The sequence below is a fragment of the Sminthopsis crassicaudata genome, chromosome 6, assembly GCF_048593235.1.
Source record: "Sminthopsis crassicaudata isolate SCR6 chromosome 6, ASM4859323v1, whole genome shotgun sequence".
NCBI lineage: Eukaryota > Metazoa > Chordata > Mammalia > Dasyuromorphia > Dasyuridae > Sminthopsis > Sminthopsis crassicaudata.
In genome coordinates this window covers 165,809,714-165,827,729 of record NC_133622.1, presented here as the reverse complement: position 1 = coordinate 165,827,729, position 18,016 = coordinate 165,809,714, and the positions used below count along the sequence as shown (strand labels likewise).

Sequence of the window (18,016 nt, the reverse complement as noted above, 5' to 3'; positions counted from 1 at the left end):
CTCCATTTTCACTACTATTAAATAAGTTATGTAATAACATATCTTAAGTAAGGAAGAAATATGGATTTCTACATCTCTCTTTTCCTTTTCCTTTTTTTTTTTTTTTTTTTTTTTTTTTTTTTTTTTTAGTATTTCATAAAAGGACATTTTTGTTTATTCTTAGATTGTTGGATTGACTTAATTAAAGCCTTATACTTTTCCTGCTTCTTTTTATATACGTGTACATATATGCCTTCAATTGTAAAAGATTGATTTTTGTTATATCTGTTATATGTTCACATATTCTGTCTTTCTTCTTGAGGAGAGGGACCTTCTTATTCATCCTTATTACCCATCATACCTGGCACAGACACAGAAAATGGATACAGTTATCCCTTCTGTACTGTGACTTTCTTCATCATGTTTTTATACAGGGAAGCATAAAAAGTTATTTTGGGGGGAATTAAATTTTTTGGGAGTTTTGCAGAAACTTTGGTTGTCATGAAACAGAACCAACCACACATATAATTTAGAAACTTGGAAATGCATAAAATATATGGGTAGTGTCAACATATTTCATATTTTAATATCATAATAATTTAGATTTCTTCTTTGGTACAAAGAGAGAGCCAAAGATTTTCCAGATTGCAGGGGTACCATATCTCTTAACAACCCACAATGTACAAAAAATAACTGAACAAAATTATATTTACTTATACATGCATATTATATATTCTCAACTAAGAAAAATCAAGTTTCTAGACAAGATGAATAAGTAAGGAACCTTATCTGTTTGCCTCAATGTCATAGAAAATGGGAGCAAGACTGTAGCTGGTGAATGTGTTCATTATAGATATTTTAAGCTACAGATTGTGTAGCTTTTTCATACAATCCAAAGTTATGTCATTTAAAACTTTTTGTAACTTTAGAACTAACTTCATTTGATGTTGGTTAGCTTCATTGAACCCTTCAGAAATTGATGACTTGATAAGAGTGGGGAGGAACTCATGACTTCATCTTCTGAGTGAGATAGATAATGAGACATCTTGAACAAGCCTTGTTTATTAGGAGCTGGTTATACAGTGTATAAATTAACTAGGTTGTTTACTGAATTTTCTCTGGATGGTCAGTGGCAAAAAGAATAAATTCTAATTATTTCATTTGACTACATATTTATTTTGCCAGAGAACAAGAGAGTCAAGCATAGGCTAATGGTATCACAAAATCTAATTTAGGAATCTCAGATGGCATCTACTTGAACCCATATCTGAACAAGAATCCAACATGCTAGACAGACGGGCATCCCAGTTTTGATAAAGCGAACCTTACTACCAACCAAGGCACTTTTGGATAGCCGTAATTGTTTCTTTCTTTATTTTTAATCATTGTTTTATGAATTATGTCAGGAGAGAAAAATCAGAGCAAATGGGAAAAACCATGCGAGAGGAAAAATAAAACACACACAAAAAAGAAGCGAATGTCATAACATGTGTTGGTTTATATTGCCTCCTTAGTTCTTTCTCTGCTTTCAGATGGCATCTTTTGTCCAAAGTCTGTCGGGATTGCTTTGGATCACTGAAATACTAAGAACCATGTCTTTTACAGTTGATCATTGCACATTCTTGCTGTTATTGCATACAATATATTCCTGATTCTGCTTGTTTTGCTCAGCATCAGTTTATGTAAATCTTTTCAAGCCTTTCTAAAATCAGCTTGTTTATAATTTTTTAAATAGAATAATAATATTCCATTACCTTCATGTACCACAACTTGTTCAGCCATTCTCCAATTGATGGGCATCTACTCATTTTCCAATTCTTTCCTACCACAAAAAGAACTGCTACAAACATTTTTGCACATGTGGATCCCTTTCCCTCCTTTATGATTTCCTTGGGATACAGGTCTAGTAAGGGCATTGCTGAGTCAAAAGGCATGCACAGTTTGATAGCCCCGATCGTTAGAATACTTTTCCTTACCTCCAATCTAAATTTATTTCTTTGTTAATTTCTGCTAATTACTCTTTAATTTTTCCTTCTAGGGCCAAGCACAACAATCCTTCAAGTACATGAAAACAGCTGTCATATTTCCTTTCAGTCCTCCCTTCACCAGCTAAATTCCAATTCCTTTAGCCTATCCTTTACCATCTCAGTTGCCATTGTCTGGATACTTTCCAGAGTATAGTGAGTGACATCACCATTTGTCTTGTCTTAAACATCACACCTTTTTTGAGTTTATTTGAGGTTTCATTAGCATTCTTGGCTGTTGTAGCACATTCTTAACAGACTTAAACCCCACTGATCTGGTTTTTTATTTGAGGTGGGGGGTGTGATAGCTATATTATCATAACCTTCTTTATTTGTAGTTGCAAAGTTGATTTTTAAAAACTCAGTTATAAGGTTTTTCATTTATGCTTTTCCAGTTTCGGCTTTTAAGATTTGATCCACAGCTATTCTGAATTTTTATTCTGGCCTCCATTGTTTGAGCTATCTCTCCTAGCTTTATAACATCTGTAAAATTGATAAAAATACCATGTATATCTTCATTCAAGATAAAATAGCCAAGCAGAGATACCTGGAAACTTCTTGAAATAATCCTTGAAGATGGCATTGAGGTGTTCGTATTAGTCTGTAAAGAACCTTGGATTTGGAGTCAGAGAATCTGAGGCCAAGTCTTGGCTCTGCCAGTTTTTACATAATCTTGACAGCCATGGCACCCCCTCTCCCTACAATGTTACTCATCTTAAAGACCTTTTTTAATCTTATCTTTCTACTCTTCTGAATTCGCCTGATTTGTACTATTGTCTAGCTCTTGTTTCTCCATCTTTAAGAACAGAATGAAGTTTGGCGAATACTTTGCAGGAATTTAGTTATCACCATATCATTTCCCTAATTAACTAGTTTGCTAATTAACTTGTCAAGAAAAAAAAAAAGAAAGAAATAGACCTTTAGAGCAGCTCTATATTGCTATATTCTAGCACTATATACAGGCTATATACTATTTGAATAACAGTGAGACAGCAGGAAATCAAAGTGATTAGAACCCTGAGTTGGATCTGAGTTCAAATGTGACTTCAGATAGTTAATAGCTCAGTGGCCCTGGGAAAGGCCCTTTACTTTTGCTTCTTTGTATAATGAGAATAGTAATAGTGCCAACCTTGCAGGATTGTTGTATCATCTCATTGGGCTGTAGCTTTCAGACTCTCTTCTCTTACTTTTTTTGAAAATCGGTACTCTGTTGTATTGTTTTGTAATCTTTTGTAACCTATCATTCTCCATGAACCCACAGATCACTGTTACAATCCAATGCAATAAAAACATTAAATATCTACAATGTACTAGAGATTATGCTAAATTACAGGGATAAATTACAGGGCAGGATAAATTCTGCCCTCAGTTTATAATCCAAAAAGGGAAAACAATACTTTAAGGAAATTGAAAGAAAGGGAAGAGAATTCCAGAGGGGGCATGATGAAGATGTTAGTGGAATGGAATCTTCTAGTAAGCTGGTAGTAGATAAGTGAGATCACTGGCATTTAGAGCTCTCTTTAAAAGGAGGTGTGAGGAAATTTTTTGTTCCCCTCCAGCCTTCTAGATCAGAGAGGTAGAAGCAACTGAGGGTACTGATAAGGTATGAATAACATACCTCAAGTCATCTCCATTGTGATAAGTTTATTCTGAGGAGCATGATGATGATGATGATGATAGAATTGAAATTAAGCAGAGCAGCTGGTGGCAGATGAAGAGTGAAGATTCACTCAGTGATTCAGTAACTACACTGATCAGCTTCTTCATGACCTGGATTATATATCCAGGTAATTTTACCTCTTTAGGGCTAGCTCACTGTTATCCACCCTGCTTTCTCCATTCCAGATATTATTAACCTTTGCAGATTAAATAGAAGGAAAATGTGTTAAACATCTCTGCCCTTTTCTCCATCAAATATTATTGCCCCATTTGTCAAAAGCAATAGTCTCCTATTCCTAATTTGATTTTTAAAATTTCCCCTCAGTTTAATTTTAAAATTCTCAAACTCCAACTTTTCTTGTCATTGCCAGCCATCTACTAGCTGCAAGCTGCACCTCATTTTGAATTTGAATGCACGTGATAGTATTTTTTATAGAACCATGTTATATTTTTGTATTTATACTCTGTTACCTGCCCACTTTTGGCATTGAATCTTATGTACTTTAGTATGTAATAATTTCTCTGAAGAACTGTCTTTTCTTCATCATCAAAATTGCTTCTTATTGTGTTCTTAGAAGTTCACCAACGGTTCGCATATTTCTCTAAGGTTGGTTTTCCCTTTATCTTAATCCCTGGGAAGTCTGCCTTAAATTTCCCCCCCCCCCCGAATCTTTGGATATAGGGGAGTGTTGTATTTAAGAGGTAAAAAGCTGGGTCTACTCTATACCTTATTAACTGCAAACCCTTGGACAGATTACTTTGGAAGAAAAGAAAGATGTATATAGCATCTTTATATAGTGCCAGCACTGTGCTGAGTGTTTTAAAAGTATTTCTCAGTTAGCCCTCATTACAACTTTGAGAAATAGGTGTTATTCCCATTTTACAGGTGAGGAAACTAAAAAGATACAGATTGTGGCTTGCCAGGATAGCAGTTGTCTGAGCCTTTACTTAAACCTCCAGATTTTTTCATTTCATGGCCAGAGCTCTATCTGCTGTGCCACTTAGCTTTTTGGGGCCACAATTTGTGTTCCTTCTAGTTCTAAATCTTTTATCCTATATAAAATTTTAGGGTTCATTTCAGACTCTTCCTGATTTTCCTATTCTTGGCTGTTTCAAAATCTAAGATGGAATGATTACATCCCCCCATGACCAAAGTTTCTAGTATTTCTATCCGGCAACCATTTCCTCTTTGGTGAGAATCAGATTCAAAATAAGTGTCTTCTTTTGTTGGTGGTTCTGTTTTTTAAATGATGCAGTGAACTTTAAGGCATGTCAAGAAATATTGTAGTTGCTCTGCTTTTGGTAGAGAAAGTTCTAGAAAGAGATATTTTAACTTTATATCATCAGGATTTGTCAATGTGTCATTTCTCCTCAACTATCCCTTATTGAAAGAAAGAGAAAAACAGTTCAAGAAAAAATAATGTAAATCAAAAAGGGCTGACAATATATGGAAAATTCTGCATATCTGTAGTCTACTTCTGCAAAGAAGCAGGGGAAGCACCATCTTACATTTTGTATTTGGGGTCAAATGTAACCCTTATAATTTTCATAGCCTTTTTTTCTATTTGTTCTTCTTTCTATTTGCATTATTAGTAGGCATTTTTTAAACTGACTTTGCATGTCTTTCCCTGTTTCTCAATATTCATCATAGTCATTGTTTGTGTGCTTATAACATAGTACTATATTCCCAGTATTCATGTTATACAACTTTACTAGCCATTCCTCAATTGATGGACGTTTAATTTTCTCTTTCTCTCCCTTCTTCCTTCTCTTCCTTCTCCCCCACCCCCTTCCTTTCTTTCCCCCATCTCTTTGTTTCTGTTCATCATTGATCTTTTGGGCATATATCAAGCAATACATTCTTGCCAGCACTTGTTACACATGCCATCCTAGTCCAGGAGCCTGTTACTTCCAAAGTTGGGGCCTTAATTTTCAAGTCCTGTTATCAGACACCGTCTTTTTCATCTGATTATTTTTGATGTGTTCACCTTCAGGATAAGCAGAAGATATATTGGGAAATCTAGGTCATGTAAGAATGGTGTTGGTTTCTTGCCCAGTCCTTCATGCAGAGTCTTTATCAGGGCTTTCTAGATTCTTTCTGACTGTGTCATTTGTGACCATGTAATCATCATATATAATACTTATCCAGTTTGTCAACCCTTTTGGAGGTTACCTGTCACAATTTGATTATATTCTCCACGTAGGAAGAAAGCAGACCTCTCTGATAGCATCTTAATAGGAATTCATCACATGTTCCTGGCGCTTATCTGAAGACTTAGAAAGCAGTTATGAATTCTTCAGAATTCCTTTCTTGCAGGGGTATAAGATAGAGAACCATATTTTGTTATCTTTTTTTGATCTATTGGTTAGTTTTTCCTGTACTTTTTTCCCCCTTTTTTATTAAGAGGGAGAGAAGGGAATCAACACATTGAGAAATGTTGGTGATGTGAAACCAAGATATTAGTAAAGATGTCTTTTAAAAATAAGTAAGATTAACATATCAGTCTTTTGCATACTGTGCAGATCTCTTTCTGGAACTCTCTGCCAAAAGCAGATTATAGTATTTCTTTACTTGGCTGTGATGAATGCCCCCCTTTTCACAGTGTACAGATCATTTCTCTTAAGCAAGAACCTAATATCTTTCTCCTGGTTCCAAATATTTAGTGAGCTTCTTCCCCTTATTCACTTTATGAGATTTTTTTTTTTAACTCTTAATTTCTGTATTTTAAGTCAGGATTCCCTTTTGCCACTAAAGAGCTTTTCTTCATTGTTTTCATAATGAAACCCTTTTCCTTTTTTTTTTTTTTTTTTTTTTTTGTTTGTTTTTGTTTTTGTTTTTTTGGTTCCTGTTTCTCTCTTTCTTTCTTTTTTTCTTTCTTTCTCTCTCTCTTTCTCTCTTTCTTTCTCTCTTTCTTTCTCTCTCTCTCTTTCTTTCTTTCTTTCTCTCTTTCTTTCTCTCTTTCTTTCTCTTTCTTTCTTTCTTTCTTTCTTTCTTTCTTTCTTTCTTTCTTTCTTTCTTTCTTTCTTTCTTTCTCTTTCTTTCTCTCTTTCTTTCTCTCTCTCTTTCTCTCTCTCTTTCTCTCTTTCTTTCTCTCTTTCTTTCTTTCTCTCTTTCTCTCTTTCTTTCTCTCTTTCTCTCTTTCTTTCTTTCTCTCTTTCTCTCTTTCTCTCTTTCTTTCTCTTTCTCTCTTTCTTTCTTTCTTTCTTTCTTTCTTTCTTTCTTTCTTTCTTTCTTTCTTTCTTTCTTTCTTTCTTTCTTTCTTTCTTTCTTTCTTTCTTTCTTTCTTTCTTTCTTTCTTTCTTTCTTTCTTTCTTTCTTTCTTTCTTTCTTTCTTTCTTTCTTTCTTTCTTTCTTTCTTTCTTTCTTTCTTTCTTTCTTTCTTTCTTCTTTCTTTCTTTCATTTATATTATTCCCCAGTTACATGTAAAAAACAATTTTAACATTAAAAAAAATCTTTGAATTCCAAATTCTTTTTTTTTCTTCCCTTCTCCTAAAATGGTAAGCAATTGGATATAGATTATATGTGAGCAATTATGCAAAACATTTTCATGTTAGTCATGTTATGAATAAAAAACACAGCCCCAAGAAAAAAAATCACACAAACCTAGAAAAAAATGAAGTGAAAAATATTATGCTTCAATCTGTATTTAGATTGTATCAGTTGTTTCTCTGAAGATGGAAGGCATTTTTCTTTTTCTTTTTTTTTTTTTTTTTTGAGTTTAGAGATTTTATCTTTTCCTTTTGTTAAGAATCCATTTTTTTAAAAATGCTTAAAGATTTTGTTGACTGGTGTGATATTCATTTAAATTTTTTTTTAAATTTATAATTTTTTTTCACAGTATATATGCATGAGTAATTTTTTTTATAATATTATCCCTTGTATTCATTTTTCCAAATTATCTACTCCCTCCCCTTGATGACAGGCAATCCCATACATTTTACATATGTTACAATATAACCTAGATACAATACATGTGTGTAAATACCATTTTCTTGTTGCACATTAAGTATTAGATTCCGAAGGTATAAGTAACCTGGGTAGATAGACAGTAGTGCTAACAATTTATATTCACTTCCCAGTGTTCCTTCTCTGGGTGTAGTTTTTTCTGTCCATCATTGATCAACTGGAAGTGAGTTGGATCTTCTTTATGTTGACGATATCCACTTCCATCAGAATACATCAACATTGAAGTGTACAGCGACCTTCTGTTTCTATTCATTTCACTTAGCATCAGTTGATGTAAGTCTCTCCAATCCTCTCTGTATTCCTCCTGCTGGTCATTTCTTACAGAGCAATAATAATCCATAACCTTCATATACCATAATTTACCCAACCATTCTCCAATTGATGGACATCCATTCATCTTCCAGTTTCTAGCCACTACAAAAAAAGCTGCCACAAACATTTTTGGCACATACAGGTCCTTTGGAAGGCATTTTTCATCATGAGTCCTATGGTATTGTCTTAGATCATTGTGTTAGATCTTTCATAGTTGATCATTATACAGTGTTGCTGTTAGTGTGTACAATGTTCTCCTGGTTCTGGTTAATTCACTTTGCATCAGTACGTGTAAGTCTTTCCAGGTCAATTCTTGAAATCATCCTGTTCGTTACTTCTTATAGCACAGGAGTATTTTATTATAATCATGCATACAACTTGTTCAGCCATACCCCAGTTGATGGGCATCCACTTAATTTCCGGTTCTTTTCTGCCACAAAAACATTTTAAATTTAATAAAATCTAAGTTGTCCATGTATATTTAGTCATGCTGTCTGTCTCTTGTTTGGTCATAAATTCTTCCCTTCTCTATAAATCTGACGTGATACTATTCCTTACTCTTCTAATTTGTTCATGGTATCACCTTTATATATTTATATCATGTACCCATTTTGATCTTACCTTGGTATATAATGTAAGATGTTGTGTAATGTAATGTTGATCTATAGCTAGTTTTTACCATACTCTTTTCCCAGTTTCTCCAGCAATTTTTGTCAGATAGTGATTTCTTGTTCCAAAAGCTGGGGTCTTTCGGTTATAAGACACATAAATATTACTATGATCATTTTCTACTGAGTCTTATACTTATTGAGTCTTGGACTCAATCAGTGGATTAATCTAGTCCAGTGATGCACCACTTTGTTTCTTAGTACCAGATAGTTTGGTGATTATTGCTTTATAATACTATTTCAGATCTGGGAGGTGAGACTTTCCTTCACCTTAGTTTTCATTAATTCTCTTGATATTCTTGACCTTTTGTTCTTCTGGAAGTTGTGATTTTTTTTTTTTTCCCCTAGCTCTATGAAATTTTTTTTTAGTAGTTTAATTGATATGGCACTGAATAAGTAAATTAATTTAGGTGGGATTGTCATCTTTATTATATTGACTCACCTATTTATGGGCAGTTAATAGTTTTGCAATTGTTTAAATTTGACTTTATTTCTGTGAAAAATATAGTTCCTGTGTTGGTATTGGCAAGTGTTTTATTTAGGCAACAGTTATTTTTAAAGATTGGCAACATATAGAAATGCTATGATTTATGTGGGTTTATTTTATATCCTGCAACTTTTTTGAAGTTATTAATTATTTCAATTAATTTTTAGTTGATTTTCCAGGATTCTCTAAGTATACCACCATGTTATACAAAGAGTGATAGTTTCACTTCTTTATTGCTTGTTCCAATTCCTTCCATTTTTTTTTCTTTTATTGCTGTAGTTAACATAGCAATATAGTGTTGAATAATACTATTGTATTGAATAATAGTGATGATAAATATTAGAAAGATTATTTTTTGATAGTGCCCATTATGGATTTTTGATGATGGTAATTTGGTTTCAGTTTTTCCTTTTTGAAAAATGAAGTTAATCAATAGTTTCATCCATTTTATTGGCTTTTTCATAAAAACTGCTCTTTGTTTCATATATTAGTTTAGTAGTTTTCTTTCAATTTTACTAATCTTTTTTAATTTTCAGAATTTCCAATTTGCTATTTAATTGGGAATTTTTCATTTGTTTTATTTCTAGGTTTTGTTTTTTTTTTTTTTTTTTTTAGTTGCATGTCCAACTCATTGATTTGCTGTTTCTTTTTTCTTTTCTTTTTTTTTAGTTGCTGTAAGCATTTAGAGATATAAAAACCCATTCAAAATTGATGGCAACAACTTTGTGTGTTTTGCTTTTTGGGGTGCTTACGTTTATGAAATAAAAAAAACTTGTACATTAAATGAATTGGAATATAGAATAATTGTGTGTGTGTGTGTGTGTGTGTGTGTGTGTGTGTGTGTGTGTGTGTGTGTGTGTGTGTGTGTGAGATATGGACCTTAGAAAATGAACCCAAATTTATTTAATGCTTTTAAATTTGAGGAATCTGTTGTTTCATGAGCATGCAATTAGTGAGTTGTGATTGATGACATACAAAGAATGGGAGAAGTTTGTTCTAGGTTTCCTTGGACTCATTTTGTGTCTTAACTTATTTTTTATGCTCTGAAGAGGAAAAAAATATTGATCTCATTAAATTAACAAAGGACATAAAAATTGATTTGTGCTATGAGAAAAAATATAGGTCAGTCACTGTCTTCCATGTGCTATGAAGAGGCAAATATTGAAAAGAAATGGGTTACTTTCAAATGGGAATAATCAGTTGGAGAAAAACTGATATAAATCATTTTTTTCTTTAGACATGAAAAAATCTTCAAATAATATTGGGTATTCCCCAAATAATTACATGCCTGTGATAGATGGTGACAAACCAACAATTGATCTTGAGCTTATGTTCTAAAATAAACCATTTAGATATGCATGTCAAGACTGATTCATTTGACTATATACATAATTAGGAAGACATATATGGTGGAAGCACACATTAATCATAAAATCAAAAAATGTTAGGACTGGTAAGATTGGTAAGGATGGTTGGGATATCTTGTTTAGTTCCCTTATTTTATAGATTGGGAAACAATCTGAGAAATTTAGGGCATAAAGTAGACTAAAACCCAGGTCTCTTTCACTAATAAATTCATAATGTAATAAATGTTTTGTGATATTAGTTTTCTTGAAAATATGAGTGTTTAGACCTGCATATATGTGGGGGGGTGTGACATCTTGTTGCCCTACACATGTTTATGTTTGCTCTCCTCTCTCCCCCCTTCTTTTGTGGAAGGTGATATTGCAGGAGGGTGAGGAAGAAATATGTAGGAGGGAGCAGTTAGCTTTAATATAGTTGTTGAATCAGAAATCGAGAAAAATTATATGATTCTGCTATTCTTGGATGAGAAAGGTCAGATAGGGGAAGAAGAGTTTAAAGAGATCTATAAGTTCTCACACACACACACACACGCACGTGACTGATAAGTCAGAAAATATTTGAAAAAGTGTTGAAAAGTGTTGCTTAATTCTTTGGTTAATAGAGGGATAGATAGATAGATAGTAGATAGACCTGGGCAGAGTTTCTTAACTCATCTTAGTCCAAGTCATTAAGGCTTCTTTGGAAACTTGTCTCCCAGTTCTTCTCAGAACCTCTTGTTTATGTCATAGGGTTTGTATCCCCTAAAGATTGACGGAGCAGGATGTTAGACCATATAAAGAGGTTTACAATATCTGCCTGAAGGAAATTCATATTACTCTTCGGCGGCATCATACAAGTTAATTAACTGTAGTTTGAGACTTTTTTTAAAGGCTTCTTTAAGAAGTTGACAAATGATGTTTTAAAGCGAAGTTTTGATAAAATACAAGAAGATAAAAAAGCTCAAAAGTAGAAGATATGGCAACTAGCCATAACATACTTCTTTTAAAATGGCAATTAAAAGTTCCAGGTATCTAGAATTTAGAGTTTTGCTCTGGAGCTGAGCACCTTTTGCATATTACCAGTCACTAGCCTATTGTTCCCATCCCCAAAATTGAGATTCCCAGAAGGTTGGATATTGATTCAGGTAAATGGCTTTCCTTAGAACTTTTTCTGAGTTGTGGCTCCTTTCTTATTAGGTGATTGTTTTTAGGTATATATAATACTTCTGCTTTCCATGGAAATATTCCCTGGGGTTTCCCTTACCCTACATCATTATGCCTGTGGTTTTTTCCAGGTGGCTTTTTGTTTTTAAGAAAGACTGAAGATGGGCTGAGGAAGAGACTGAGGAGGAATCTAGGCAGGAATTGCAACTCAAAGTAGTATAATGAAATTAATGTCCTTTATTCCCTATACTGACTTTGTGGTACAGTGTAAATGGGCTTGATTTAAATGACCACAGAGGCAAAGCTGCAGGCAGTTACTTGAAGGGACATCTCCCTTTGAAGTAATACAAAGCTGGGTCAGTTATTTCTTTGAAATTATCCTTTGCATGACTTCTGAAGGTTAATTTACGAGCTAGTTAGTATTTGAGAAACTATTGCTAAGTTACTGTTCTATGTGTATTTTTTTCTTCATTAGCATCAAGTTTATTTGCTAAGCCTTCTTTCCTGAATTCCTTTTATGTTCACTCTCTTTTCTTATCTGTTCATTAAATTTGGAAAGACATCTTACTCATGACTTAGAAAATAAAATTTTTAACAGGTAACTGACTTCATTTCTTTTTTTTTTATTATTTTATATTGTTTTAAAATTATTTTTCTTTTCTCATTGTTTGTGCTCTGAGCCTGTATATTATTATTCAAATGAACAAATCATGCTTTTTCTATGTTCTCTCTTTTCTCCCATTCCTTTGTATCATTTCCATAAAATATTCATCATATACCAGTATAGGCTGGCACTTTAGCCACCATTTCCTTTGATAATGTATATGATTTATTTTCTTAGTCCCAAATTTCTCCATTAAACCACTATCTTATCATGTTCTTAAAGCTTATTCCCACTGAGTATAAGCTCTGATAAGTACTATCCAGTTGGAAAGGCTTTGAATATTAACTTGAAGATAAATTTGTGTTTGACAACTGAAGACCAATAATAAAATTTGGAAAGGCTTATGGCCTGAAGACTGGCCTCAGATACTAGAAGGAGTTGAGATTTGAATTGGTGAAAAGAGTACACCAATGAAGTAAATCATGAAAAGTATGGAAGTAAAAATCCTGAATGTCCATCTTCTTTTAAGTAAACTTAATCAGGATCAAGAAGATCTGAATTCAGCCTCAGATGTTAGTTGTGTGACCTTGGGCAAGTTACTATCTCTGTTTCCCCTCAGTTTCCTGATCTGTAAAATGGAGATAATAATAGCACCTACCTTGTAATATTGTTGTGAAGGCTAAATGAGATAATTTTTGTAAAGGCTCAACATAGTGCCTGGAACATAGTAGGCAATATATAAATGCGTATTTATTCCTCTTTCCCTCCCATTAACTTAGTAAAGGATATCTCAAAACAGAGATGAGAATGCCCTGTGCTAACTAAAATTGTTAAACCAAAAGCATTTATGAATATAATTGATAAAAGATAGGAAGAATGGTTCTGTTCTCTTTTTTCCCCATATGAGTTTGTTTATCTACATGTCCACAATAATAGTGCACAGAAATCTGTCACTTTTTCTCCCACTTCAGTTCAATTTTACAAACATTTATCAAGGATTTATTTGAATGAGGCACTGTGCTAAGATAAGTAGAATCAGGTCCCTGTTGAATCTAATCAGATGACAAGAACAATTCTACAAATAACTTTTGTTACATGGGAAAATAAGATGAATGCTATGAAGTCTCACGAAAGACTTCTTACTAAGATGACTACTTGAATGGGGGTAAAAATGAAGAAATAGCAACAAATGACAAATGATGGAGAAATCCAGTGAAACGATTTTTTCTGCTCCAAAATTGCACAAAGTCAGCTAGAAGTCTACAAGCAGTAGAAGATGTCCCTATGAATAAATACAGTGCAGGCAAACAGGCTAGTAGTTTTCTAGTATGACCAGCCAGGCCAAAGGGACTTGTAGATAGCAAGACTGTGTCAGAGGCAGAAGAGGAAAGCCCACAAAAAAGCCCCATGAAACCCCCAGCTGTTGCAGAGACCTAAAAACTGAATCCTTCCTACTATTCATGACAGAGTGGAAATCACAAATCAAGATACATCCATCATCACATTATATATTTTGTGTTAAATAGACTTTGTGCTTATGTGAGTTCAACTTTGAAACTGTAGCAGTGTTTAGGAAGTTAATTTCTTTTTATGGTTTTTCCAAGTTGAGAACCTTTTATTATTGTTCCAAGGCTGCTGGCCTCTCAGTGTGTTTGGTTAGGAGTAATGAGCTAAGGGAAGATTGGGATGTGTTGTCAGATGTAGAATGATAAAAAAGTTCCTATTCTTCAGTGGCCTGTAATCTGAGAAAAGAGATAGACAATGAAGAGATAGTATACACAAGAGATAATACAGAGGGTATACAACATTTAAGAGTGCTATATTTGTATCAAACAAAAGATTCTCTATATATAGCTGTGTAAACGTTCTTATTCAAGAAAGGCAATAATAAAGAAGAATTTAAAAATCTTTTACAGATACCATAGTGTCTTGAAATCATTTAGACTATTGTTTCTCTTACGGATCACACCCTAGAAAAAGAGTGTGGCCATACAGTAAACTTTATGGAGAATCTTTGATGAGGAGTAGAAATCCAGAAAATGAAAATGTCTGGGATAAAAGAGTAAAAACAGAAAATAGAAAATAATTCCAGGTTTCTTATTTGGCATATTGTCATGTGAGTAGCTTTGGTGCTATAGGATTAAAAAGTGATAACAAAAAAGAAGAAGAAAACACCCTTGAAACATTTTAAAAACACACAGGGTAATCTTCATACTACATATTAAATTTAATGTACATTTTAAAACTGTACACTAATTCAATTTCAATCTTCTAGTCTTTGTACAGTCAGACAATCATATTTGATGTATAAGTTCATAATAAGAGTTTTAAAATATGAAATAAGATGCAACTCCTGCTTTCTATCAGATTTTAATGTTATAGAAGAAATGGTATGTTTCTAAATAGCGGTCGCATAACTTGGAATATGTTAAATTGCAATAGAGAGGGCCAAACAGAGTAATCTGAACAATTTGAGGGAATATTGAGTGGGGCATTGAAGTGGGGGAGGGGAGGAAAAAAAGAGGAGGAGTGTATTCTAGGAATAGGGTGTGTATGAGTACATGCTGTGTAAGTACAGCATGAGTACAGGAAAGGAGACAATAGTTGACAATAGCATCTAAGAGGCTAAAACAGAAACTTAGTTTGGAGCCAGGTCTCAGTGATGGCTTAAAATCCCAGATGTACAGATCTGATTATCAACATGGATAAAACCAAGAAATAGAGGAGAATCAGGAGACTAAGAGGTTTAGGGGATTCATCCTTTGTACAAATGAAAGAAGAATGAAGGAGAAACTAACTGGAGCTGAATTGGTGAGGGAAGGAGAAGAGTGATCAAAGAAGTCAAGAAAACTTTAGCAGTCCTTTGTGAAAACCAAAGGAAAAGAGAGTTATTAAGATGGAGCTGAAGGTCAGCAGCACCAGAAGCTTCAGAAGTCAAAGAAGGTGAGGACTAAAATGGTTTCTGGAATTTTTGACGGAGGTGGCCATTAGTGACTTTGGAGAGGGGAAGCCACTTTATTCTTCAATCCCATTGATGAGGTTGGGTCAGAGAATCTTTCAGGTCATAGAGCTGTAAGGTTTTGTTGTTGTTGTTGTTGTTGTTGTTTTTTGATCTGTTATGAGATGATGCCTTGATATAGTTAGTACAAATATTTTGAATATTGAATATGCCTGAATACTGTCCACATGTTTGTTTAAGATGCCTTTTTCTAAAATTATAATTTTCTGCTTGAATTCTTCCTTGTAACAAAGCAGGTAAGTCTACCAAGTGACTACATCTGACATCATGTGCAACATCCTATATCTGCAGCACCCTACTTCTTAGTGTTTCTTCATCTGTTCTTAGGGACCAAACTTAGTCATTACCACAAATCTTCATTTGGATGATTTTTCATGTTTATTTCTATTAGTTATTGTGATCTGCATGTTCTCTTTATTTGCTCTGGATGGTTACATATAATTCTATTATTTCTTGGAATTGCTTATTTATTGTTTCTTCCTGCATAGTAGTATTCCATTTTATCTGTAGACCACAACTTCTATAACCATTTCTCAGTGGTTTGGGCACACATTTTGGTTTTTGTTGTTAGTTTTTTGCTAAAAGTGATGTTTGAACTATTTTGTCATCTACATGCAGCAAAGCGGTTGGCATAGTGCCAACCCTTAATGATCTTAAAGCTCTTTCTCTTCCTGATCTAGGACTGGTCCAATCATTCTGCTCACAACTCTCAAGTTGGTGTGGTTTCCCAGAGAAGTTGACCATGCTACTACAATTCACTCCCAGGGTCCTATAAGAGGTAGCCTTGATGTAGGAGGAATAGACATCTACAATTAAAACCATAGCTCTTGAGCCCCAGTTGTGATTCATTTACACAAATCATTTTTAGTGATATCAATAACTTTTGTAAGTGAAACATTTATTACATGAGAAAACAGAAGGAAAAGTAATAAAATTGTAGCTTTCAGATAATAAGCTTGAAACACACTCTCTCATTAATGAATACAGTGTCTTTAGGGAGGAAAAGTGAACACAAATTTTCAGAAACCCAACAATAAGGCACACAGGTAGAGAAACTGTTGTGCCCAGAGAATTCACCACTCTGGATGTCAGTCATCGTACGTCTTTGTTTTTTTTAGGGAATAATCTGCATCATGAATTGCCTGCTATTGTTAGGCTACCAAAACAGTGTTAAACTTTTTTTTACCTTATAACCTTAAGCAGACCTTCCCAGGTCTCATCTCTTGGCTGTGCTTTGAGGTATTGATTAAATGCTTGTTGAGTTTAAATGGGTATTTGTGTTAATGCCCTATGTAGGATTAGATTTCATACTTTTATCAAAGATAGTTGATATAAACATTTTTTTCTGTTTAGTTTCTGTCATTTGTTCTTTCAAAAACATTAAAATGTTATATAATGTAAAATTAATTCCTTCATCCTTGGGTATAATACTAAATCTCTTAATTCAGGTTACAGAGTCAAATTGATTTAGTATCACCAAGAACAATAACTGTCATTATTACTTTGTCACTTAACCTGTTTTCTTCAGTTTGTTCAGTTGTAAAATGGGGACAATAATAGTACTTTCTTCCTAGGAATATTGATGAGGATCAAAGGAATTGATATTTGTAAAACACTTAGCACAATACTGACACAGAGTAGGTGCTTAATGAATACTTATTTCTTTCTTTCTTTCCTTCTTCCATGCAATTTCATTACATTGCATCAGAATCCCATTGATTTCAATGATAATTTCTTTTTTAAAAATTTTTAAACATTTTTATTTTAAGTTTTGAGTTTCAGATTCTATCCCTTTCCCTCTTGCCCCTACAGCAAGAAAGAAATCAGATATAGGTTATTCATGTGCAATTCTTTAAAGCATTTCCTTATTAATTATTGTGTACATGAATACTTGAATAAAAGACAAAAATGAAAGAAAGTTTAAAAATATGCTTCAGTCTGTATTACATCAGTATCAGTTCTTTCTCTGGAGAGAGTATGCTTCATCATTAGGCTTTGAGATTATTTTGGATCATTTTATTGTTTAGATTAGCTTTAGATTTAGATTCTTTAATTCATTCAGAGTTCTTTAATGTTTACTATTATGTACAATGTTCTCTTTGTTCTGTTCACCTTACTGTGCATCGGTTCATGTAAGTCTTTCTGGGTTTTTTCTGAAATCTTGTTTGTCATTTCTTAGACCATCATAATATTTCATTACAATCATATACTACAGCTTGTTTAGCCATTCCCCAATTGATAGGCATATTTTTATTTCCTAATTCTTATCCACAACAGAAAAGAGCTGCATAAATACTTTTGCACAAATAGGTTCCCCCCCCCTTTTTTTTTTTTTATGTCTTTGGGATATACACTTAGTAGTAGTATTGCTGAATAAAAGCCCATTTATAGTACTCTGGGCACGGTTCTAAATTGCTCTCCAGATGCTTAGATCAGTTTACAAACTCTACCAACAATGCATTAATGCCCCGGTTTTCCCAATCCCCTCCAATATTCAACATTTTCCCTTTTTTTTTTTTTTTTATATTAGGTATATAGGTGTTATTTCAGAGTTTTAATTTGCATTTATCTTATCAGTAATGATTGAGAGCATTTTTCATATGACATTATTTAGGTAGCTTTGATTTCTTTGAAAATTGCCTGTTCATGTCCTTTGACAATTTATCATTTTGGGAATGACTTGGATTTTTATAAATTTGATTTAGCTATTATATATTTGAGAAGTGAGGTCTTTACCAGGGATACCTGTTGCAAAAAATTTATGGATAAGGGAGAAATTTAGGAATAAA

The 18,016-nt window shown here is 33.4% G+C and overlaps 1 protein-coding gene across 2 annotated transcripts in view; it reads left to right on the top strand.

Annotated features, from left to right (window-relative positions):
• The window catches only part of MOB1B (MOB kinase activator 1B), a 74,173-nt gene that overhangs the window by 29,677 nt on the left and 26,480 nt on the right, over positions 1-18,016 (top strand). Inside the window, exon 1 of one of the 2 annotated variants that reach the window (XM_074274086.1) lies at positions 14,818-15,151. The exons of the other annotated variant lie outside the window; for it this stretch is intronic. Within the exon in view, the coding sequence (XP_074130187.1) occupies positions 15,105-15,151 (47 nt within the window). The 5' untranslated portion in view covers positions 14,818-15,104. Of the gene's footprint in view, positions 1-14,817; positions 15,152-18,016 lie in introns of those variants that run through there. 2 annotated transcript variants of the gene reach the window in all.